The sequence below is a fragment of the Ursus maritimus genome, unplaced genomic scaffold (assembly GCF_017311325.1).
Source record: "Ursus maritimus isolate PB19 unplaced genomic scaffold, ASM1731132v1 scaffold_3, whole genome shotgun sequence".
In the NCBI taxonomy this organism is placed as follows: Eukaryota; Metazoa; Chordata; class Mammalia; order Carnivora; family Ursidae; genus Ursus; species Ursus maritimus.
In genome coordinates, this window is record NW_024425563.1 from 27,383,223 (window position 1) to 27,410,218 (window position 26,996).

The 26,996-nt window shown below is 35.2% G+C and overlaps 1 protein-coding gene across 1 annotated transcript in view; it reads left to right on the forward strand.

The window, feature by feature from the left end:
- The window catches only part of SLC13A1 (solute carrier family 13 member 1), a 71,555-nt gene that overhangs the window by 18,078 nt on the left and 26,481 nt on the right, over positions 1-26,996 (forward strand). Inside the window, exon 7 of the mRNA XM_008705820.1 lies at positions 23,455-23,606. Within this exon, the coding sequence (XP_008704042.1) occupies positions 23,455-23,606 (152 nt within the window). The remainder of the gene's footprint in view (positions 1-23,454; positions 23,607-26,996) is intronic.

Consider the following 26,996-nt stretch of genomic DNA (forward strand, 5'->3'; position numbering starts at 1 on the left):
TGTCCTTGGCATTGTAGAAAGTGCCACTGATGAAAAGACCTGTTCCTTGCTGTAAGCTGCTCAGAGTCTAGTGGGGGAAGATGGACTTAAAAAAAAAAAAAGTGTGACGGAAATCCTACAACAAAAGCAGGCACAGAGGCTCAGTCTTCCAAAGGTGGAGCGACTAGCTCAGTCAGGGCGTACTGCAGGAGGGGCATATGAGGGAAAGTGACTTGATCTGGAAGGACACAGCATGTTCAGTCAGGAGAGTGCAGACTCCATGCATGCAGGGACCATGTCTACTTTGTTCACCATCTAATCCCCTGGCACACTTCATTGCCTAACACAGGCTAGGTATTCAGTAGATGTCTATCTTAATTAATTAATTAATTAATGAGTGAAAAGATAAGAGGTAGTCTAGATAGAAAAAGCAATGAATTCAAAGACCCACGTATGTAGAGAACAGGGCTTTTTCAGGAAACGTCTCCACTGCAGGTGCTAGGGATGAGTTAGGCTAAGTGAAATGTCTAGCTAGCTTGAGCCGTGTTAAAAATCGTTGTTCATGCCATGCCAAAGAGTTTAGAGTTTATCTTGGAGAAAATAGGAATCTTTGAAATGAGAGCAACATGGTAAATTCTGCCCATTGAGAAACTTACTATGGCAACACTTTGAAGGGCAGAAACTGTAAACCTAAGTTTTCTTCTGATTAATCAGGCTTTGAGGACAAGAGACAGAAAAGTATAGAAGATGCCTCTGCGAGAGTAAACTAGGTAAAGGTAGGCTGTGGTGCCACTGATGGAGCCGCAGAACACAAAAGGAGGAATAAGTTTTCAGTGGGTACACTATGTTTTCTTCTAGGAGCTTTACCGTTTGAGGTCTTATGTTTAGGTCTTTAATCCATTTTGAGTTAATTTTGTGAGGAGTATAAGATAGGGGTCCAGTTTTTTTCTTCTGCATGTGGTTATCAAGTTTTTCCAACACCATTTATTGAAGAGGCTATCCTTTCTTCACTGAGTGTCTTAACTCCTTGTCACATGTTGGTTCACTGTAAATATGAGGATTTATTTCTGGGCTCTCAATTCTGTTCCTTTGGTCTGTATGTCTATTTTTATGCCAATTCCAGATTGTTTTAATTATATAGCGTAGTAATATAGTTTGAAACCAGGAAGCGTAATGCCTTCAGCTTTGTTCTTCTTTCTCAGGATTGCTTTGGCTATTCATGGAGATTAATTTCATTTTTGGTGGAAAGAAAATAAGGATTTGGAACTAAAATTTGTCAGCCCTAAAATTCCTGTAATAAAACTGCAAATTTCTGATATAGATGATAATGATAATAATTTTGCCATTGCTGTTGCTGCTGATGGTGATGATTCCACATTGGTTTTGAGAATGGTGGATAGTCAGTAGTCCCTCAGATTCCAGAAACTGATTAAAGAGTAGTCATATTCCAGTCCTGCATACCTAAAAATAGATATTTTCCATAACTTGCCAAGTTCTCTTCTTATTACAGGCCATGACCCAAACATTAGCAGAGCTCCCTACTTGTGTCTGGAATAAAAGTGGTGGGTAGGTACTTAGCCTGTCAATCCTGCATGAGTGTAAAAGTATTTAAAATATTTTTTGAGAAGAAAAGGAACAAAAAGAATGGAATACCCTAAAGAGACACTGGCAGTACAAGAAGAAATATATTTGTCAGGTTCCAGTGGGGCAACTGAGAGATCAGTCATCATCACTCATATTATTTCCATAAAAAAATGAGTTCCATATATCTGAAAATCATTTTTTACATACCAAAAGAAGAATCAAGTTGTGAGATTTTTCCCTTCCTCACAAGCACTGGTATCATTCAAAGAGATATCCCAGATTTTTACACTAGCTCAATTTCTAAACCTCCAGGCATCTTCAAATGAAAGGAATTGGAAAATCAGTTTGCTTTTAATGAAAGGTCTAAGATAATTGTTTTCCATTCATCTTATATAATGTGTAGTTCCCTAAAGGGAAAAATTCAAAGGAAAATTGCCTTTGAACAAATTAAATCTTGTTTTTTAATTAGGTGTTTAGTTTGGGGGTGAAAATCCTTATTTTTGAAAACCAAATTCTGAATAAAACACTGTTTAATGTTCTCCAAGAATTCAAAGGACCATACTAACAGTAATAAGCATAGCTCATAATATCATGGTCTAGGGGCATTAATTCTGCCAAGTTAGGGGATATCAATTCTAGAATATCTGATGTCCAGATCAGACATAAACAAAAGTTTGTTCTCCTTGGTTACTCTTCCATTTGATGCTGGGTGAAATTGGGCGGCAAAGCCAATTATTAGGGCTGTTCAGTCCTTACCTGACACAGCATAGCTGTCTTCTTTCACTTATTCAGCCAAATCTTGTAGTTTATAGAGAGATGATGATAGAGAAAGAACAGCATCAAAGTGACGAGAGATAACAAGTGTTGGCAAGGATATGGAGAAAGGGGAACCCCCATGCACTGTTAGTGGGAATGTAAACTGCTGCAGCCACTACAGAAAACAGTATAAAGGTTCATCAAAAAATTAAAAATGGAATTACCATATGATCCAGCAATCCCACTTCTGGGTATATATCCAAAGGAAATGAAAAACAGATCTCAGAGAGGTATCTGCACTCCTATGTTCATTGCAGCATTATTCACAATAGCCACAACATGGTAAAAGTGTCCACCAATGGATGAATGGATAAAGAAGAGGTGGTATGCATGTACAATGGACTATTATTCAGCCACGAGAAAGAAGGAAATCTTGCCATTTGCAACAACATGGATGAAATTTGAGGGCATTATGCTAAGTGAAATAAGGCAGACAGAAAAATACAAATACCATGTGGTTTCACTTATATGTGGAATCTAAAAAAATAAAAAGTTAAACTCATAGAAACAAAGAGTAGAAAAGTGGTTGTCAAGGGCTGAGTGGTAGGGTGCAAACTTTTGGCCATAAGATGAATAAGGTCCAAGGATATAATGTAAAACATGGTGACTATAGTTAACACTGTTGTATGGTTGGAATTGGTTGGAAGTGGTTAGGGTAGTGGTATTTGAATGTCTGACAAAAGGAGGGAAGGAAGGAAGGAAGGAAGGAAGGAAGGAAGGAAGGAAGGAAGGAGAAAGAAAGAAAGAAAGAAAGAAAGAAAGAAAGAAAGAGAGAGAGAGAGAGAGAGAAAGAAAGAAAGAAAAAGAAAGAAAGAAAGAAAGAAAGAAAGAAAGAAAGAAAGAAAGAAAAGAAAGAAAGAAAGAAAGAAAGAAAAATAGATGTGTGGGATGGCTGGATTGGGGTAATCTTTTCATGATGTATGCATGCGTCAGATCACCACAACTGTACACTTTAAATATCTTATAATTTTATTTGTTAACTATATCTCAATAAGGTTGAAAACAATTGTGGGATATTTTATGTGTACATCAAGGTGATTCGATGTACATATTAACAGTGAAAGGATTCCCTCCATCTAGTTTATTGGAACCTAGATGTTCTAGTTTAGGCACATCACATATTTTTTTATTATGTTCAATAAGCCAACATATCATTAGTTTTTGATGTAGTGTTCGCTTCACATATTTATCTTTTGCATGTCTGTGCATGTGTGACCACATTTGAGTTCTATGTTCTTGACACTTTTCAATTGTGCAGTGCAGTGTTGTCAACTGTAGTTGCCAAATTTTGCATTGAATCTTTAGTCCTTACTCATCTTATAGCTGAAAGTTTGTACCCTTTACATGGTCTTTTTAAACTGTGGCAGTTTCCTATGCCTCTGGGAATAGGAGAAGTTGAACTTTTAAAAGAAATCATAACTATCCTATTTACTAATCCAGTTAGAAGAACACATTTCATTCAAGAATTTGGAAGCCTCATTATCAATGTTACTATATCAGAACAAAAGATTAAATTTCTGATATATAATGAGGATCCAGTATCCTCCATAAACAGTATAGACTAGAGTGAAGGTGAATGCCTGCATATGGACAAGCAGGTAAAACCTAATTCATCTAAAATCACACCAGGTGTATGTATTTTCTGATAAAAGAAGGGACTAATGATGTACTATATGTTGGCTAATTGAACATAATAATAATTAAAAAAAAAAGAAGATAGTGGGTGGCAACAGTTGGTGAGGTAAATTCACTTCTGAATAAATAATTTTTTTAACATTTATCTTAAAAAAGAGAAAGGAATCACAGCAACAACCTGTGAAAATGACCTCACTAGAGATTTCAATTTTTATTGCAGTCAAAGCCCTAGTTCCATTAGTATCTATACTTAGCTGTGTTTCCACAAAACATTTTGTTGTTAAAGAAATGATTGGCTGTTTTTTCCTGCTTTATCAAAGATTAGTTGCCCAAAGAGCCGAGGGTCCATTTCTGGGTTCTCTATTCTGTTCCACTGGTCTATGTGTATGTTTTTGGGCCAGTACCATGCTGTCTTTGTGATCACAGCTTTGTAGTACAGCTCGAAATCCGGAGTTGTGATGCCCCCAGCTTTGTTTTTCCTTTTCAACAGTTCCTTGGCGATTCGGGGCCTTTTCTGGTTCCATACAAATTTAAGGACTATTTGTTCCAGTTCTTTGAAAAATGTCATTGGTATTTTGATTGGGATAGCATCCAGGGATGTACTGTATGGTGACTAACAGAATATAATAAAAAAAAAATTAAAAAAAAAGAAATGATTGGCTGTTGATAATAGCTTTTGTCCCATATATCTTTCACTTTTGAATCACCAGTATGTAGTCCTTCACATTTGAAGTTAATGATATATCATCTAGCAAATAACATAAGTTCAGCCATGGTGGAAGCATCTGTACTTTCCTCCTCTAACTGTATGGTAAGCCTCCCACACTATATAATTTATTCTAATACTGTATTTTGTTTTTTAAAATCCTCAACAGTGTTTTTCTATGCCTTGTCCAATTGTATTCCCTAACAAAGGAATACATTTATTTTATTTAATCCCCAAATTGTTTTTATATACTTGATTATGAAGTATTTTATGTATACACATATTTATGAAATGTAACAGAAAACTTTAAAGAATAACAAAATGTATAAAATGGTATATTTCACACTCCAGCTTAATTAATTTTGATAAATCTCCACGAGCCCTCCTCTGGTTCTATCTCCTTTCCTCACTGTCACACACCCTTCCCCTTGCTGACATAGCCACAGTCATGTTGTGTTAATCATGCTCTTGTTTTCTTTTCAGTGTTTCCATTTGTATTAGTTACTTATTCATCACAACAAAGACCCCAAATAGCAATAGTTTTAACAAGATAGAAATAAGCTGGTATGGTGGCTCCACAATCATGATGACCCTGATTCTTTCTATCTCGGCCTTGCCATCCTCAGCACTTGACCACTACCCATGGTGCAGGATTGCTGCCTCACCTCCCTCTATCCATTCTCTACTCCAGCTAGCGGGACAAGGAGACAGCAGAAGGCATATATACTTAGAAACTACGCTATTACTTCGCTGCTTTAGGATTATTCATATTTTCTATTTCTTCTTGAGTTGTATTTTTGGAGAACTTATGCATTCCATCTCAGATTTACTATCATGTGGTTGTTTATAATATCCACCAAGACCAATTTAATTTCTAAAGTATTTTTACTTATAGCTTTTGTCATTGCTAATATTTCTACTTATGCTTTTAAACTTTTTTTGAATAGTCTTTCAAAAAATTTTTTATTAGTCTTGTCAAAGAATTGACTTTTGGCTCTTTGGTCATATTTTGTATGTATTCTGATTTATTAATTTCCTCTCTTTATTATTTTGTTCTGTCTATTTTTGCATTCATTCTGCTGCTCTTTTACGTTTTAAATCAGACATTTACGTTATAAAATTTGAGCTTTTCTTCTCTTCCAAAGTAAAAATTTAAGGAGATGAATTTCCTTCCATTAATTTAGCTATGCCACATATTTTTCAGTTCTTTGTGTCTTCTGGATTTCTATTATGCTAGTTTCTTTCGTTCATGAATTTCTTAGAAGTATATTTTAAAATTTGAAATAAATGAGGCTTTTGTAACTACTTTTTGTTTTTTTTTTTAATTTTCTGACTTAATTTTACTGTGCTCAGAAATTGGTTTGTATAACATCAGTTCTTCTAAACTTGTTAAGGCAGATTTGTGGGCTAGCACATGGTCAATTGTGATAAATATTTCATTGTGCTTAAAAAGAATTGTATATTCTCAACTTACCGGTGCAATATTTTCTAAAAGTCTGTTAGATCAAGTTTGCTAGTTTTTTTTTCAAATCATCTGTGACCTAATTTTCTGTCTACTTAACCCAGCAATTAATGAAACTGTTTTGTTAAAATCCCCCTCTAGGATATGGGTATGTCTATTTCTCCTGTTAGTTCTGTCAATTTTGATTTCTATATATTTTTAGATTATTTAGATTATGTTATTGTGTCCCTACCAGTTTAGAATGTTTATATATTCCTGGTTAATTAATGCTTTTACCATTTTGCAGTGCCCCTCTCAATGTACAATAATGTTTTGGGGGTCTTAGAGTTTATTTGTCTGATGCTAATGTAGCAATGCCAGCTTTCTTTTTTTTTACATTTATTTTATTTTATTTTAATTCTAGCATAGTTGACATACAGTGTTATATTAGTTTCAGGTCTACAATATAGTGATTCAACATTTCTATATATTAGTCAGTGCTCATCGTGATAAGTGTACTCTTAATTCCCTTCACCTTTTTCACCCATCCCCCCACCCACCTCCGCTACGGTAACCATTAATTTGTTCTCTGTAGTTAAGACTCTGTTTTTTGGTTTGTCTCTTTTTTCTTTGTTCTTTGTTTTATTTCTTAAGTTTCACATATGAGTGAAATTGTATGATGTTTGTCTTTCTCTGACTGACTTATTTCACTTGGCATTATACCCTTTAGATCCATCCATGTTCTTCCAAGTGACAAGATTTCATTCTTTTTTGTGGCTGAATAATATTTCAGTGTGTGTGTGTGTGTGTGTGTGTGTGTGTGTGTGTGTGTGTGTATCATATCTTTACCCATTCATATGTTGATGGACAGTTGGGCTGCTTCCATAATTTGGCTATTATAAATAATGCTTCAATAAACATAGCAGTTTATATCTTTTTGAATACTGTTTTCATATTTTTTGGGCAACTACCCAGTAGTGGAATTATTGGATCATATGGTAATTATATTTTTAATTTTTTGAGGAACCTCTATTGTATGGACATTCTAACAGTATTTGTTCTTCCATCCATGAGCACAGAATATCTTTCCATTTGTTTCTATCATCTTCAGTTTCTTTCATCAGTGTTTTATAGTTTTCAGAGTACCAGTCTTTCACCTCCTTGGTTAAGTTTATTCCTAGGTATTTTATTATTTTGGTGCAATTGTAAATGGGATTGTTTTCTTAATTTCCCTTTCTGCTGTTTCATTATTAGTGTATAGAAATGCAAAGTATTTCTGTATATTGATTTTGTATCCTACAACCTGACTTAATTCATATACCAGTTCTCATAGATTTTTGGTGGAGTCTTTCAGGTTTTCTATATATAGTATCGTGTCATTTGCAAATAGTGAAAGTTTTACTTTTTCCTTACCATTTGGATGCCTTTTATTTCTTTTTGTTGTCAGACTGCTGTGTCTATGACTTCTAGTACTATGTTGAATAAAAGTGATGAGAGTGGACATCCTTGTCTTCTTCCTGATCTTAAGGGATAAGTTCTCAGTTTTTTACCACTGAGTATGATGTTAGTTGTGGGTTTTTCATATATGGCCTTTATTATGTTGAGGTATATTCCTTTCTAAACCTACTTTATTGAGAGTTTTTGTTATGAACGGATGCTGTACTTTGTCCAATGCTTGCTCTCTTTTTTTGCATCTGTTGAAATGATCATATGATTTTTATCCTTTCTCTTATTGATGTCATGTATCATATTGATTGATTTGCAAATATTGAACCACACTTGCATCCCAGGAATGAATCCCACTTGATTATAGTGAATATTTTTTTAATGTATTGTTGAATTCAGTTTGCTAGTATTTTGTTGAGGATTTTTGCATCTATGTTTGTCACACATATTGGCCTCTAATTCTCTTTTTTTGGTAGTGTCTTAATCTGGTTTTGGTACCAGACTATGCTGGCCTCATAGAATGAATCTGGAAGCTTTCCTCCCTCTTCTGTTTTTTGGAATAGTTTGAGAAGGATAAATATTAACTTTTCTTTAATGTTTAGTAGAATTCGCCTGTGAAGACATTGGGTCCTGGACTTTGTTGGGAGTGTTTTGATTACTGACTCAATTGCATCTATGGCAATTGGTCTGTTCAAATTTTCTGTTTCTTTCTGAATCAGTTTTGGGAGGTTATATGTTTCTAGGAACTTACCCATTTCTTCTAGGTTGTCCAATTTGTTGGTGGATAATTTTTCATAATAGTCTTTTATAATCCTTCATATTTCTGTGGGGTCAGTTGTTATTTCTCCTCTTCAATTTCTGAATTTTTTTTAAAGATTTTATTTTATTTATTCGACAGAGATATAGACAGCCAGCGAGAGAGGGAACACAAACAGGGGGAGTGGGAGAGAAAGAAGCAGGCTCATAGCAGAAGAGCCTGATGTGGGGCTCGATCCCATAACTCCGGGACCATGCCCTGAGCCGAAGGCAGACTCCCAACCGCTATGCCACCAGGGCGCCCCTCTGAATTTGTTTATTTGCATCCTCTCCTTTGTTGTTGTTGTTGTTGTTGATGAAGAGTCTGACTAAAGCTTTATCAATTTTGTTAGTCTTTTCAAAGAACCAACTCCTGGTTTCGTTGATCTGTTCTACTGTTTTTTTGCTTTTGTTTTTTGTTTTGTTTTTTAGGTTCTACTTTGTTTATTTCTGTTCTAATCTTAGTTATTTCCTTTCTTCTACTGGTTTTGGGTTTTGTTTGTTCTTTTTCTAGTTCCTTTGGGTGTAAGGTTAGGTTGTTTATTTGAGAATTTTCTTGTGTCTTGAGGTAAGCCCGTATTGCTATGTACTTCCCTCTTTGAACACCCTTTGCTGCCTTCCAAAGATTTGGACCATTGTGTTTCCATTGTAATTTGTCTCCATGTATTTTTAAATTTTCTCTTTCATTTCTTGGTTGACCCATCCAGTGTTACATAGCTTGTTATTTAACCTCCATGTATTTGTACTCTTTCCAGATGTGTGTATGTGTGTGTGTGTATGTGTGTGTGTGTGTGTGTGTGTGTGTGTGTGTGTGGTTGATTTCTAGTTTCATAGTGTTGTTGGAAAACATGCATGGTATGATTTCAGTCTTTTTGAATTTGTTGAGACTTATTTTGTGGCCTAATATGTGATCTATTCTGGAGAGTGTTCCATTCACACTTGAAAAGAATGTGCATTTGCTGATTTAGAATGGAATGTTCTGAATAGATCTGTTAGATCCATCTGGCCCCGTATGTCATTCAAAGCTACTGTTTCCTTGTTAATTTTCTGTATGGATGATCTATCCATTGATGTAAGTGGGGTGTTAAAGTCCCCTACTATTATTATATTACTATCTGTTACTTCCTTTATGTTTGCAGTTATTTTCTTTTTGTTCTTTTTTTTAAGATTTTATTTATTTGTCAGAGAGAGAGAGGGAGAGAGAGCACAAGCAGGGGGAGAGGCAGGCAGGAGGAGAACCAGGCTCCCTGCTGAGCAAGGAGCCCGATGTGGGACTCAATCCCAGGACCCTGGGATCATGACCTGAGCCGAAGGCAGACGCTTAATCAACTGAGCCACCCAGGCGTCCCTTTTTTTGTTCTTTATTTAGTTCATCCTACACACATACACACACACACACACACACACACACACACAGAGTGATATTCTATGCTCTATTATTTTAGATTTCCTGAACATTTTATCATGTGTGTTAGTCAACTAGGGCTGCCATAACAAAACACCGCAGACTTGGTTTAAACAACAGAAATTTATTTTCTTACATTTCTGTAAGCTAAAAGTCTAAGATCAAGGTGCCATCAGGGTTAGTTTCTGGTGAGGCCTTTCTTCCTGGCTTGTAGAGAGCTTGCCTGCTCATTGTGTCTTCACATAGCCTTTTCTCTATGAGAAGCAGAGAGAAAAAGAGACATCTCTGTCTCTCTTCCTCTTCTAAGGACACCAGCTTTATCAGCTTAGGGCCCCACCTTCATGACCTCATTTAGAACATTAATTACCTCCTTAATGTTCCTATCTCCAAATACAGTCACATTGGGTGTCAGGGATTCAACATATGAATGTGAGGTGGACACAGTTCACACTATAACATCATGTATACTTGATTTCTAAAAATGTAAAAATAATTCATTATTTTCTTCCTCTTGAACAGGACAAAGACCTTAGAACATTTCAACTACACCATCCCTTCCTATTTACATGTGACTATTTTCTAAGTTTTTAGTTCTAGTCTATCATTCTCCTATAAACTATATAATTTTATTTTTTAAATCGATGCTTTATAGGATTATGTACCTATTTACTAATATCTTTGCTCACCATTGTTTCTTGCTTCCTAGACATTCTATCTGGGGTGGTGCTCCTTCTGTTTGAATATATCTTTTGAATGTACTTCAGAGAGTACCTGTTGGTTGTAGACTCTGTTTTGTTTTATATAGAGATCTTAATAATTCCTGAAATACACGTTTGTGGTTATAGATTGACCGTTATTTTTTCTTTGCACATTGCGATGTAATTCTACTGTTTTTTACTTTTTTGCCTTTGACAAATAAGCTAGTTGTCATTCACATTACCATTCCTTTAATAAACAATCCTTTCTCTTTGGTTACTTTAAGGATATGTGTATGTCTATGTGCATGTGCGTATGCTGAATCTTTTCCAATAATCTTTGAGAATTCTCAGCCATTATTTTCTCTGGTCTCCAGTTAAACACATGTTAAACTTTCTCATTCTGTCTTCCAGGCTTTTAAATACCTCTTTATTTTCCTTCTGTATCTTGCTTTATTTTCCTTCTGTATCTCGCTTTATTTTCCTTCTATATCTTGCTGTACTACATTATGAATATCTTCAGATCTATCTCCCAGTTCATTAATTCTCCCTTTGGCTCTATTTTGTTGTTTAACCCAAAAATAAATTCAGTTATTTAAATTTTAATTTCTATAAATTCTATTTGTCTCTCTTTAAGATTTGCTTGGTGATTTTTATAGTCTCTTTCTCTTTACTCATATTTTCCATCTCTTTAATTTTGTTAATCATAAATTAATTTACTTATATGTCTAATAACTCTAGTGGCTGAAGTCCTATAGATCTCTCTTTGGCCTGTTTTGTTTTCTGCTGGTTCTCACTTTTGTTGCCTTATTTGTGTGTGTGTGTTGGTGGGGGGGGGGGTGTTATGCTTTTTTTTTTCTTTTTCTTTTTCAATTTTTTATTTAAATTCCAGTTAACATACAGTGTAATATTAGTTTCAGGTGTAGAATTTAGTGATTCATCACTTACGTACAACACCCAGTGCTTATCACAACAATTCCCCTCCTTAATCCCCATCACCTATTTAACCCAACCCCCCCCCACCTCCCCTCCAGTAACCCTCAATTTGTCTTCTATAGTTAAGAGTTTACTTTCTGGTTTGCCTCTCTTTCTTTCCCCTCTATGTTCATCTGTTTTGTTTCTTAAATTCCACAAATGAGTGAAATCATATGGTGTTTGTCCTTCTCTGATTGACTTAATATTGCTTAGCATAATACTCTCTAGCTCAATCTATGTCATTGCAAATGGCAAGATTTCATTCTTTTTTATGGTTGAGTAATATTCCATTGCATATATTTTATATACACACACGTGCGCGTGTACATATACACATATCTTCTTTATCCATTCATCAGTTGATGGACATTGGGCTTTTTTCATAGTTTGACTATTGTTAATAATTCTGCTATAAATATTGGGATGCATGTATCCCTTTGAATCATTACTTTTGTATCCTTTGGATAAATACTGAGTAGTGCAACTGCTGGATCGTAGGGTAGTTCTATTTTTAACTTTTTGAGGAACATCCATACTGTTTTCCAGAGTGGCTGCACCAGTTTGCATTTCCATGAACAGTATAAGAGGGTCCCCCTCTCTCTGCATCCTTGCCAACATCTGTTGTTTCCTGTGCTGTTAATTTCAGCCATTCTGACAGGTGTAATATCTCATTGTAGTTTTGATTTGTATTTCCCTGATGATGAGTGATTTTGATCATCTTTTCATATGTCTGTTAGCCATCTGGATGTGTTTTTTGGAATATGTCTATTCATGTCTTCTGCCCACTCTTAAACTGGATTATTTGTTTTTTGGGTGTTGAGTTTTATAAGTATTGAAATGCTAGTTTTCTTTAAAACTTCTGTGGGAATTCCTTAAGTCCTGGGTTGCAGCTGCATGGAAGAGCTTTTGTATTATTGTTTTTATTTTAACAGACAGGGAACACCAATTTAGGCTAAAAATGTTTGTGATTAGGAGGTTTCAGGCTACATTATGTTTTCCCTTAAGTCAGCATGAGATTTTCTTGCTGTCTACTTTTGCAAAGGATCCCAGCTTTATGAGTGTTTTCCTGTATAATTCCCCATAAAGGATGGGCCTTACGCATTATCTGCCATACCCAACTCTTTGTGCAAAAGAAAAAATTGAAATCCTCAGATCAAAAAGCTGCCTAGTCACTCACTTAAGATTCCCACTTTCACGTTATTTAGGGTCAAGACAAATTCTTTACTTTTGTATTGTTTTGTGATACACTTTTAAGGTTCTTTTTAAATATTTTAAACAGCATTTTATTTAAGAAGAAATCTGATTTTTCATGTGGCTGAAAAGAAAAACCTATATTAATTATATATTATGTCAGTCATATTTACTGCTATGGAAAGAAAAAGATTTTTTCCAATACATGTATATTTTTATTTTTGGCTAGTCACAAATAAATTACAAGGGAAGCTTCTAAATATTTAAAATTTAGGATAATAACATTTCATAAAATAAATCTTGGATTTAATTATGATTTTCGATATTGCTGAAAAAACAGAATTTTTACAAAGAGCCCTCAGGTCTTAAGTGCTAAATTTTAAATATCTTTCTATTTGTCATATTATTACTATTTAAACTAATATTCTAATTCACAATAGGCAACATAATTCTTTATTAACTACAGTGAATATAAATCATATTTCCAGGAGTCTTATTGATAACTTCAATTTTGTTACCAACTGCTCTGAGTTGTTCAGATTATAACAGATTAGATCCTTACCAGATCTTCATGAAGAGTTCATATCAGGAGTAGGATCTCCTCTTATATTTTCTTGCTGTTCACTTATGTATTATCTTTATTGTGGGCTTTCTTTACATAAATAATTTCCTATAGAAATCATTTAAAGCCACATTCACGTCATGAAATGGCTCTTTTAATTAAAACTAGAAAGCAATATCTGTTATCCCCTTAACCAAGCATGTGTAAACCCAATATGCTGAGAGCAAACAAAGGAGACAGGGCCCCACTGTCATTCCCTCTTCACACTATGGAGCTTTTACTCTCTCCCCCACCATCTTTCACCTATATCATCCACCAATGTATAGACCATGAAGGGATCAAAGTCAATCTGTGCAATAATTATTAGTTAATTATTAGTTGAGATTCATGTATTTATCTTTTAATGTAAAAAAAATATTACATCTTCCAATAAGATGCCAGATTGAATAAGCCCATTTACCTTCACTCTCTCTTAAATCTCCATTAAAACAAGAACAAATAGACCTTTTAAGTCATAAGTCACAATTACACAAATGTCAAGAGAAGAGATGACAGCAAAATCATTTTGGAGGGTGGGAAGTGAAAGGATGGGTAGGAAATGACTCCGTTATCCCGTAAAAGTGGAACCCTAAGTCAAAAGTGAGGAAAGACAAACAATCCAGGTTACATAGCAGCAGTCTTCAAAGTTTTTAAAATGTTGAAAATCAGGGGATAAGTAAAAAATTGCTTATGAAAATGTTGAATTCCCAAAGTTTTCCTCAACTCTACATAGATGCAACTGCTTCTTCTCCACCAAGCAGAAGTGTCATCTTTAGACAGGTAAAGCAGAGGGTAAGGAGAACCAGACACAGCTCAGGTCACAAGGGTTTCACAATGAAAACAGGGGCATTGGAGAGGCAGTTTATGTGCTGAATGGTGAGAACCTTGCCTTCTATTCACGTGGTCCCAGGAGCCAGGCCCACACCCTCCAGGTGTCAGCAGGGACAAAACCAGGAGATCCTTCCCCGGAGAATGTAACCGACACAAAGAAAAAATGAAAATATGTACCATTGGATTTTCTCAGAAGAGGCCCAGTCAGATGATACTGCAGCGAAGCCCACAGTCAACAACTCCCAAAGCACATGTACAGATCTTCCAAACAGCTTTTCTTTGTCTTAAATATGAGCAAACAACGAGAAAGTTCTCGATATCTGAAGAAAACCTCGGGCATAAGAGAGTTCCAAAGAAACAAAAAGGAAGCAGAAAGTTGAAGGAAACAGAGACATGCAAGAAGAAGAAAACGCAAGAAAATAAACTATCATTAATATAGTCAAAGAGGCAAACAAAGGAATTGCATTCATGGAATATGAATGGTATCCCTTTTCTTCACAACATAGATATATTTATTGTTTTATTTTTACTTCTTGTTTACAAACACATATAGCATACAATATATGCTGTCTTGCACCTTCCTTTTTTTAATTTTTATTTTTTGATAAATTTATACCCACTTCACCTATTTATCTGACTCCCTTACCCCCTGCCTCTGGCAACTACCAGTCTGTTCTCTGCATCTATGAGCTTGTTCTTTTGTGTGTTTTTGTATTTGTGGGTTTTTTTTTTTTTTAAAGATTCCACTTCTAAGAGAGATCATATAATATTTGTCTTTCTCTGACTTATTTCACTTAGCACAATGCCCTGGATTTCTATTTGTGTTGTCACAAATGGCAAGATTTTTTTTATAATAATATTTTTTTATTATATTATGTTAGTCACCATACAGTACATCCTTAGTTTTTGATGTAAATCTCCATCATTCATTACTTGCATATAACACCCGGTGCACCATGCAATACATGCCCTCCTTAATACCCATCACCAGCCTATCCCATTCCCCCACCCCCGAAGCCCTCAGTTTGTTTCCCAGAGTCCATAGTCTCTCATGGTTCATTCCCCCTTCTGTTTACCCCCCCTTCCTTCTTCCCTTTCTTCTCCTACCGATCTTCCTACTTCTTATGTTCCATAAATGAGTGAAACCATATGATAATTGTCTTTCTCTGCTTGACTTATTTCGCTTAGCATTATCTCCTCCAGTCCCATCCATGTTGCAGGAAATGTTGAAAAATCGTTCTTTTTGATGGCTGAGTAATATTCCATTCTATATATGGACCACATCTTCCTTTTTTTTTTTTAATGTTTTTTTATTATATTATGTTAGTCACCATACAGTACATCCCCGGTTTCCGATGTAAAGTTCGATGATTCATTAGTTGCGTATAACACCCAGTGCACCATGCAATACGTGCCCTCCTTACTACCCATCACCAGTCTATCCCATTCCCCCACCCCCCTCCCCTCTGAGGCCCTCAGTTTGTTTCTCATAGTCCATAGTCTCTCATGATTCATTCCCTCTTCTGATTACCCCCTCTTTCTTTATCCCTTTCTCCCCCTACCAATCTTCCTAGTTCTTATGTTCCATAGATGAGAGAAATCATATGATAATTGTCTTTCTCTGCTTGACTTATTTCACTTAGCATTATCTCCTCCAGGGCCATCCATGTTGCAGCAAATGTTGAGAATTCGTTCTTTCTGATAGCTGAGTAATATTCCATTGTATATATGGACCACAACTTCTTAATCCAGTTATCTGTTGAAGGGCATCTCGGTTCCTTCCATGCTTTGGCTATTGTGGACAATGCTGCTATGAACATTGGGGTGCATGTGGCCCTTCTATTCACTACGTCTGTATCTTTGGGGTAAACACCCAGTAGTGCAATGGCTGGGTCATAGGGTAGCTCAATTTTTAACTTTTTAAGGGACCGCCACACTGTTTTCCAGAGTGGCTGTACCAACTTGCATTCCCACCAACAATGTAGGAGGGATCCCCTTTCTCCACATCCTCTCCAACAATTGTTGTTTCTTGCCTTGTTTATTTTTGCCATTCTAACTGTGGACCACATCTTCTTAAACCAGTCATCTGTTGAAGGGCATCTCGGCCAAGTGGCAAGAGTTTATTCATTTTTATGGCTGAGTAATATTCCACTGTGTACATATACCACAATTTCTTTATCCATTTATCCATCAGTGTCTCTTAGGTTGTTTCCATATCATTGCTATTGTAAATAATGTTGCAATGAATGTAAGAATGCATATTTCTGAGTTAGTGTTCATTTTCTTTTGGTAAATACCCCAAAGTAGAATTGCTACATTGCATTGTAGTTCTATTTTAATTTTTTTAGGAACTTCCATATTGTTTTCCATTGTGGCTACACCAATTTACATTCCCACCAACAGTGCACAAGTGCACTTTTTCTCTACATCCTCACCAACACTTATTATTTCTTGTCCTTTTGATAATAGTTATACTAAAAGGTATGAGGTGATAGCTCATTGTGGTTTTAATTTGTATTTCCCTGATGATTAATGATGTTGAGCATCTTTTCATGTGCCTGTTGGCCATTCGTATGTCTTCTTTGGAAAAAAGTCTATTCAGACCTTCTGCCCATTTTTTAATCAAATTACTTGGGTTTTTTGCTATTGAGCTTTATGAGTTCTTTATATATGTTGGATATTAGCCCTTTACCGAAATATGATTTGAAAATATTTTCTTTCATTTAGTAGGTTGTCTTTTCATTTTGTTGATGGTTTCCTTTGCTGTGCAGAAACTTTTTAGTATGATGCAGCCCCACTTATTTTTGCTTTTGTTGTTTTTGCTTTTGGTACCAGATTCAAAAAATCATCACCGAGATCTATGTCAAAGAGCTAACCATCTATGTTTTCTTCTAGGAATTTTATGGTTTCAGGTCATATGTTCAAGTCTTTAACCCATTTTGAGTTAATTTTTGTGTATGCTGTAACATTGTGGTAAAATTTCATTGTTTTGCATGTGGTTGTCCAGTTTTTCCAGCATCATTTATTGAAGAAGCTGTCCTTTTTCCATTGTATACTCTTGGCTCCTTTGCCATAAATTAATTGACTATATCTTTGGGGTTTATTTTGGGGCTCTCTATTCTGTGCCATTGACCTATGTGTCTATTTTTATGCAAATAGCATACTATTTTAATTCCAGTAGATTTTTAATATAGTTTGAAATCAGGCAGCATGATGCCTCTAGCTTTTTCTTCTTTCTCAAGATTGCTTTGGCTATTCAGGGTTTTTTGTGGTTCCATACAAATTTTAGGATTGTTTGCTTTTTTGTGTGTGAAAAATGTCACTGGAATTTTTATATCAAATTTGCATCATATCTGTAGATTGCTTTGGTTAGTTTGGGTACTATAGATAGCTTCTGAGTAATATCAATTTTAACAATATTGATTCTTCTAATCCACAAGCATGGAATATCTTTCCATATATTTGTATCTTCTTCAATTTCTTTCATTAATATCTTATAGTTTTCAATATACAAGCCTTTCACATCCTAGATTTTTTTTTATGCAATTATAAATGAGAGAGTTTTCTTTGTTTCTCTTTCTGACAGTTCATTTTAGTGTATAGAAATGCAACAGATATTTGCATATGGGTTTTATATCCTCCAACATTATTGAATTTTTTTTATTAGTTGTAACAATTTTTTGATGAAGTCTTTAGGGTTTTCTATATATAATACCATTTCATCTACAAATAGTGACAGTTTTACTTCCTCCTTTCCAGTTTGGGTGCCTTTTTCTTTCCTTGCCTAATTGTCCTAGCTAGGACTTCCAATACTGTGTTCAATAGAAATGGTGAGAGTGGGCATCCTTGTTTTGTTCCTGATCTTAGGAGAAAGACTTTAAGCTTTTCACCATTGAGTATGATGTTAGCCATGCGCTTGTCATATATGGCCTTTTTTATGTTGAGGTATATTTCTTCTCAACCCACTTTATCATAAATGGATGTTCAATTTTGTTAAACACTTTTTCTGCATTTATTGCTATGGTCATTTTATTTTTTTACCTCATTTTGTTAATGAGGCATATCACATTGACAACCTGCAAATGTTGAATCATCTTTGAATCACTGGAATAAATTTCATTTAATGGTATATGATCCTTTAAATGTATTCTTGAATTTTGTTGAGGATTTTTGCATCTATGTTCATCAGGGATAGTGATGTGTAATTATCCTTTTTTTTAATTATCTTTTTTTGTAGTGTCCTTGAATGGTCTTAGTATAGGGTAATGCTGGCCTCATAAAATGAGTTTGGAAGAATCCCTCCTCTTCTATTTTTTGGAAGCTTGAGAAATATTGGAAAATTTAGTAGAAAAATGGGAAGAAACAAGATAAGAGAATAATAGGAAATTTCAGAAAAAGAATAGAGAAAACTGAGGAGACTACATCAAAAATTGAAGAAAATTTCCATAGTGGAAGAATATAATCCCACTGGGTGCCAGCCAAGAGATGAAACACACATTGAGATGGTTATTGATAGTTCAGAATATTAGGAGAAAAGAGAAGATCCTAAAAGTTTTCAGAAAATGGGAAAAACTGATCCTTTAAAAAGGATAAAAAATATGAATGGCTGGGGGCGCCTGGGTGGCGTAGTCGTTAAGCGTCTGCCTTCAGCTCAGGGTGTGATCCCAGCGTTCTGGGATTGAGCCCCACATCAGGCTCCTCTGCTATGAGCCTGCTTCTTCCTCTCCCACTCCCCCTGCTTGTGTTCCCTCTCTCGCTGGCTATCTCTCTCTGCCAAATAAATAAATAAAATCTTTTAAAAAAAATATGAATGGCTGAAGACTTCTCTACAGCAACTCCAGAAACTCAAACAATGGGGGGAAAATGCTTTCAACGTTCTGCATAACATTTATTTTCAATTTTGAAATCAATATCCAGTCAAACTATCAATGAAGTGAGAAGATAGACTAAAGTCGAGGTAGTTCTTTGTGGGTGCAGAGAAAAAATGACTAGAATTAAGACAGGTTAGGAAGGCCCTGGAAGAGGTGCTCTAAGACAGTGAAGTTGGTAGAATATTTGATGTAGATTAAGTATCTTATCATTTGATTGTTCTGAGAAAAGATTTAAACAATGGAATAGTTTGGGGCCATTTAGTGGTTATTTAGAAAATTAAGCAAAACTTGGGAAACTAAGTAAGCAAGGAGGGGAAGAAAAGGAGTACAAAACAGGGAATGTAATATAGATCATATTGCTCAGATATTCATGGAGCTGTATGCTAGACAACATGCTGAACGTTGAACTCTGCTCTAAGTAAACTTATGTAGCCATAATGGGAAGATGATGGGGACATGAAAAGTCTGAGTGTGTTCAGTGGTCAAGTCTATGAAAGAAAGCTAAATTTTCATCATCTAACATAGTAGAAATTTAATTATAATGCCTACAACTGAGAAATCAGCATATGATATCATATTGATCTTATGCAAATAAATATCCAAAAAGAGCTAGAAGATTTGAAACTGGCTGTCTTTGGCAAGCAGAAAATGACTGGCCAGAACTAATATTTTGTACAATTAGCCTTACATAATTATTTAAATATAAATAGAAACCCTAACATTTTCATACCACTCTCACCCCCGTGAATTCTTTTGTACATAATTGGAGACCACTGGTTTAGCTCATGCTGATTCATGTATGCATTTTTAGTAACCAAGATTGGAAATGTTCAATATGCCCCGGAATCTGCTGTCATAGCCACCAGGTGGCAATAGTGAGTTATAGCTGGACAGGCAAGATTTCTGTTCTGAAATGTCCCTTGAGCACCACCAGTATGATGATGTCATGGGATTCTGCATTTGATCGTACCCTAGACAAAATTCCTCAGTCACTTGGAAGAATTTGTGGAAGGCATATCCACAATGTCTTAGATGTCACATATTTATGTGAAATAACAAGTACAGAATTGGGACTGAATAAAAACAATAGGTTATAATTGCTGTGTTAAAAGCAATATGAAATGTAATTAAGTGTAAAGTCTTAGATGTAGGCTTAAAAACGCATAAATAGAAAGTGTTCTGGAAGGTAAAATGGTACAAAGGAAATCACTGACTGGAAACTCAGATGCATGGATTCTGGTTTCCGCTCTACAGTGACCAGCTGGGTCACATTTGAGGCTCATTTTGGTCTTCTGAAAAATGAGGTCTTTGTACCACATTAATTTCTAAATACTTACCTGCACTAAGAGCCCACAATTCTTTTATATCTTGGAAAAACTTTTTTATGATTGTGGAAGTTACAAAAAGTATCAAGACAAAAGATACCCCCAATTGTTAATATTGTTAATATTTTGACATATTTTGTTTTAGTCTATTCCTGGACACTATATGTGTGTGGATATATTTTTATTATAAAAATTACATCATTCTCTGTATTTAATTTCACATAAGTCCCCCATCATGAAACATTATAAATAAACAAGCACTTTCCCGTTTAGTGTGTCCATGGCAGTGTCCTTTAGTCACCTCATCACGGGAGGTTCCTTCTGGCCGTGTCATCCCCAACTGTCTCCAGCTTCACCCCTCTAGGTGCTTTGCTTCTCCTCCCTTCTTTATATAGGAATCTTTTTTTCTCTCCCAAACTCTTAGGAGAAAGTACACCACACACACGCGCGCACCAAATTCCTCCTCCACCTATGGAGAAATGTAGTGCTTACTTTGTTGTCCTGATCTCTGCAAACACATGCTCTTGCTTTCTATTCCAAATTTGTTTTGGGCCAGGGTCAAACCCCTTGGTCTCAGGTTGAAACCACTGTCGTAGGCAAAAGACTAATCTGCTGAGAATCCTCCCTACTCTTGTTTTTGTAGTTTCTGTACCAATAGTTGGCTCAATTAATGGCCCATCTCAGCCTTTCTTAAGAGCTCTATTTTTCTGACCCTTGACCCCCACTACTGTCTCTCTGGTCTTCAGTCTTTACCCCTTACTACAGCATTATCTCTTCAATCAGCCCAGCAATCACATGCCCTAAGCAAACAAAACAAAACAAAACAAAACAATAGAGCTGACTGTGAGGGATTCATGTTTACTGGCTAGATAACACAAGTGTTGCAACCCATCCCACCTCCCTACACCTGCATTTAACCCTTAACATGTATTATATTAGTGTTACAATTTACTACAGAATTTAAATTTACCTTGAATTTTTAATGCGTTTCTAAAATTGCCTGTGATATTTGCATAAATATCACCTAATGTATGTTTTAAAGGTCTATACATGGGAAAAAGTATGGGAAATCCATAAAGGATGAAGCATGGCAAATCTATTAGTATTTTCCTATTTTGATTTTTAAATTTTATATCTACCCATGCATTTTAATCATTATGTTTTATATACACATATATACATCTATATATGCATGTATTTGCAGTTAAGAAAGTTTTAGTGTGGCAATGAGAACTATGTACACATTACATCTTTAAGTTTCCATTCTTATTAATATCCCATTAATTATCCCATCCCAATATTAATATTCCATTCTAATTAATATCCAAATTATGTATCACTTTCTGGTTTCTGTTTGGTCTTTTCTATTTTAAAATAGTTAATATTTAAGGCCTTAATTTCAGTTGCCAGTTTATACTACTATAAGAAATTTTAAACTTATTTTGCTATTTTATTTACATACCATTTGCTTTTCAAGTTTTCAATGGAAACTATTATCATGGAAAATATAAAACATCGCCATGTAGTAAATATTAGACAAAAGGAGACATTTATAAATTAATTTATTTTTGGTGAAGAGTAGATCGCCCAGGGGGCTAACTTCTAAATTAATTAGAAAGTAAAAGGCAAATTACAATCCAATGCACCTGACCCTACCGCTAAGTCATTCCCACATCCATGCTGACTTTCAGTGAGTAGAAAATATTTCTTTTCCATGATTTCTCAAAAAGATCTCTCAGTGCATATATCACAGGCAGCATACCTATCTGTATGAAACAGGGCAATTCTTCTATTTGTGTATTTTTAAAATATATCTGTATTTTTTTTTAAGGCTGCATTGTGTGAGACAGGTCTGAAATAGGCAAGAATTGATACACAGAGACCCATAAAGGGCTATTACAGTAACCCAAATCAAAGGTGATGTTGATTTATTCCAAAGTGATAGCAGTGGAGACGAGCACGAAAGAGTCCAGACATGTTTAAGTAAATAAAATTGACACAATTTGGTGGGAAGGAAGAGACTGTTTTCAAGGAGGACAAGCAATATAGTATAGCAGCTGAGGGTATGAATTCTACAGCAAGATTACATGATTTCGAAATCCAAGTCTGCCATTTCCAGACTCTGTGACCTTGGGCAAGTCACTTAACTTTACTCTGTCTCATGTCTTCATGTGTAAAATGGGATAAATACAGTGCTAACCTCGTTGTGCTTTACGAATAACATGGATTAAATTGTTATTTAATTTAGAACAGTGTTTATTATATACTAAACCCACTCTAAGTGTTTATAATTATAATGATGCTAATGCTATCAGCTTATATAAGTGATCCTGAGGAAGAACTACATTTGAGGAAGGAAATAATGGGTTTGGTCTTGAACATTTTGGGACTGGAGTTTTATTTAACACATTCAAATTATGAATTTGAGTTAATTGGATATGTAGGTCTAAAAGGAGAAATCTGGGCTGAAGACCAGAATTAGTGGCGTGGTGTATCTATATTCATTAAATCAGTGAAAATATATGAGATTTCCTAAGGATAAATGTTACAGTGAAAAGAGACAGGTGCCCATGACAAGGTTTCAAGAAATTCCAGTTTTAAGGAAGGATAAAGGAAAATGAATTAGCAAAGGAGATAGAGAAACAAGCAGAGATGTAGGAGAAAATCTACAAAAGTAAGACATCACAGAAGCCCCCAGAAGAGTTTTCCAGCAGGAAGAAGTGACTAACTCTTTCAGGTACTGTCAAGAGGTCTACAAAACTGAGACTAAAAAGTACCTGTTGGGTTTAGTAATACATAGGTTATTGATAATCATAGCAAGTGCAGTTGGGGTGGAGTTAAGGGACAGAAGTCAGGTTGGAGTGGTTAAAGGAATGGAGTCAATGAATGTAAACAACTCTTTTGAGTAGTTTGGCTGTGAAAATGGCAGTGAGGTAGGGCAGTGGTTTAACTGAGAAGAAGGTGAAAAAGGCCGCCTTTTTTCCTTTTTTAGAGATGCCTTGAAAATGATTAAATGTTGGTGGCATGGAAGCCAAATATTAAGCAAAGGACCACATGATGGGTAAACTTTTTTCTTGTTGAACAGAACTCGGGCACGGGAACCAAGTATCGAACAGAGAGGGACCACATAATGGGTAAACTTTTTTCTTGTTGAACAGAACTCGGGCACGGGAACCAAGTATCGAACAGAGAGGGACCACATGATGTGTAAACTTATGTGCTTGTGTATTGCTTACTCTTCTACCATTGGTGGACTGACAACCATCACCGGCACTTCTACCAACCTGATCTTCGCTGAGCATTTCAATACGTAAGTAGAGTTATTGGATTGTTGATTTAATAAATAGGTAGCACGTAACTTACAAACGTTATTCTTAACTGACTCAGAGAATTCAGGAACGGAAATTGCTATACTGAGTTAATTCTCCTTTGTTTTTCATCAAAACAACTATAGGTCTAGAGACCTTCCCTTCTACTAAGAGTTAAATATTGAGGACATAGTGAATTAACAGGTGCCTAAAGATTCGCCAAGTCAGCTCAGAAGAGATAACTCCTGGCTGACCATTCTAATCAAATGAAGAAAACATTTCTCATTGCAAATAATACTGCAAGTGATAGTTAACTAAAGTGGATAGGGATTATTTGCATAGGAAAATCTATGTAGGTTTTGGGAACTACCATTTGAACTTAAAAGATGAGTGGTGCACAAAGGAGCTAATTACAGGAATCTTGCCTAGAATTCAAAAAGATTTGAAGGATTGGGCAATTGCAAGAAATGGCATAATAAAGTATTCTAAGGACAGATACAAGACTCTAAATATGTTTGCAACTGTGATGTTAATCCATCGGAGAACGTGGGGAAATCTGTGGGTAGAGTCAGATAACTTGGGTTAAAAATTCCACAGTTTTCAGACACTTATTTTGTGAATTTGAACAATAAAAAGTGCATTACTCTCCCAAGACTTAAATTTTTCATTACTAAAATAATCACAGTTCAGATGATTATTGTGAGAATTAAATGAAGTAAATTATGTAAAAATATTTGACACTATTTATGAGAGCTCTTGTAAGAACTATTGAAATAATAGTTTGAAAGTCCATGCTTTTACGTGAGGGCTCAAACTGATTCTACACCTGAGATGTATTTTCAAGTACTAATAGAACAGATCATTGTCAGAGTTCCAGCAAGGCGGGCAGCATTAAGGATGCCCTAGAACAGGATTTACGTCTCTTCACAGAAAAATTAGGGTTCCGAATCAGGAAAACTACATTCTTCAAAGCAGATTCACAGATTTTATGAAGTTTCTGAAATTATTTGCAAAATGTTAACACATGCATAGCTTTTCCAAGAAATGTCTCACTCAAAAATGTCACACTCCGTTCTAAAAAGAACAAGAACTGTGTGCAAAGAACAGTGGTATAGCGGTTTAGGACAATCTAACACAGACCACCATGTTTACTGATTGTTTCTATGATTACACATCCATCCTGTATATACTCCAACAGCCAACTTAGAAAGGAATGTTAAATAGGCATCTGGTTTTAAGTGGGAGACCTGAAATTCACTGTGTCAGAGAGGATGTATCCAATGTCTCTCCCAATTCAAGACAGGAAATGTACCTGACCTCTCTCTGAAAGCTAGAATTCTATCCTTTTTCAGAAATTCCCCAAGGAAAGAGATTCCACATTTTGGTCTTCTTGGTAAATATTTTTCTAAAATTTACACCAAAATTTTGTTTTATTCTTGGTGTTAGAGAACTTCTGGTTTCCACCATTCCTATGAGATCGATGGTGTTAAACGAATCCGTACTGAGTTTGCCTTTAGCCTGCAGTCTTGCACAATGTATCAACCAAATTTTCTTTCTTTTATTTAACTGTTCCCTTGACTTTGGGGATGCAGTAATCCATTTCCAGTGACAGATTGGGAACATTGTAGCACTTTAAGTAAAGTGTTTTAGTAACTATTTTCCCTAATTATCCTATCTTCTAATTCTCCTAATCATGGGAATTTGTACAAAAGTTCTTCAAATTTAGAAAATGCTTAACATGTACTTTGAAATTTGGTGAGTTTTTTCCTCAAAAGTTTGCTTTAACGTTAGGAATTATACACAAACAGAAAGGAACTCAAAGTATCCCTTCTTGACAGAAAATACTAGAATAGAGGGGGAAAACAACTTTATGTGAAAAAATATAATTGATTATTAAACAAGCCAGGTATTGAACTCACTTTTTCTTAAATATCGGCCCTAAAAATACAACAGCATCTCAAAGCAACAATGGAATGAAATGCATTCAATTTCATTGGAAAAAGTGCCAAAAACTTAAAACTACAGGGGGAAAAAAAGATTTCTATTCTTTGTCCAGATGTTTGGAGCTGGAGAGAAATTGCTCTTTATTTTCAAATATTCTACAATAATGCCACCTTTTCCTCTTGACACTGCTTGCCATCTTTTCTAAAGCAATATTAACAGTCATTTTGTAAAATTTCGTTTTGGATCTTGCCCAGCTCTGTGGGTGCATGAATCCTAAGAATCAATGATTTCCCACCATTGACATCTAGGGAAAGGTGCTATCTTACAAACAATGGGAGGAAGAGAATGGATAACACATTTCAAAACCTTTGTTTATCCATCTATCCGCCTATCCATCACTTACAGATATAAAATGTATTTGTATATAAAATATATCTATATATAAATATATTAGTAAATATATAAATATATTTTTATATATATATATAATGTCTTTTGTTCTCTTTTTTGCACAAAGAATGTAAGAACAATGAATTTTGAGAAAGCTAAATTTTATTCAGTGTAACTAAAAACAAATATTTATCCATTCACTCAGTCAGTCAACAAACATTTGTTGAGGACTAATCATGTACATGATACTGTTTTGAATTCTTTTGGAGAATGCAAAAAATAAAATTTGCCCGGAAGCTTTGAGAGTCTATCTGGTTTTCTAGACAAAACATACATATGTGAAAACCATTAAAATTTTTAAAACATAATGGCATTTGGTTGTTGACATGTAGGAGAGAAGAATATGTATTGAACTCTTGCCAGAAATTTTACACACATTTTAGTGCATACATATTCTGTATACCCTTGCTGTGAAGGTGGCATAGAAAGGTGAGTAAAACATAGGGAGAAAAAAGTTAAAAGAATCAAGACATGGATAGACCCTTGGGAAATACTGACAAGAAAGAAGATGAGAAAAATTTATCAAAGTAGGTAGAGAACCAGGAACATGTGGTGTTTTGAAAGCTAAATAAAACCATTTTCAAAATGCAGGATGAGTCAGGAACAAGCATTGTGGCAGAGGGTCAAGTAGGGTGGTGGCAAAGAAAAGGTTCTGTTCTTATCAGTGTCCTCCAACAAAACACGTGGGAGACGGGGCAGAATTTAAATTGGAGAGAGTTAAGATGTGAGTAGTAGCAGGGAGGGGAAAGGAGCTAATTTAAATGATTCTTTCAAGTTTGACAAAACGAAGAAAAGAACACGCATGGTATGACCAGAGACAGAGAGTTCTCTTGGAACAAGGAAGATTTGTAAACAAGGTTTGTTTTACACTCAGGAAGGAAACTGTAAAAGAGATATGTGACGTTTTAAAAGAGAGAGAAAGAGAGAGAGAAGAATATTGATTGGCTAGGTGTCAGGTAGAAGCAGAATGCAATTAGAAACAAGAGTAGAAATGTTAG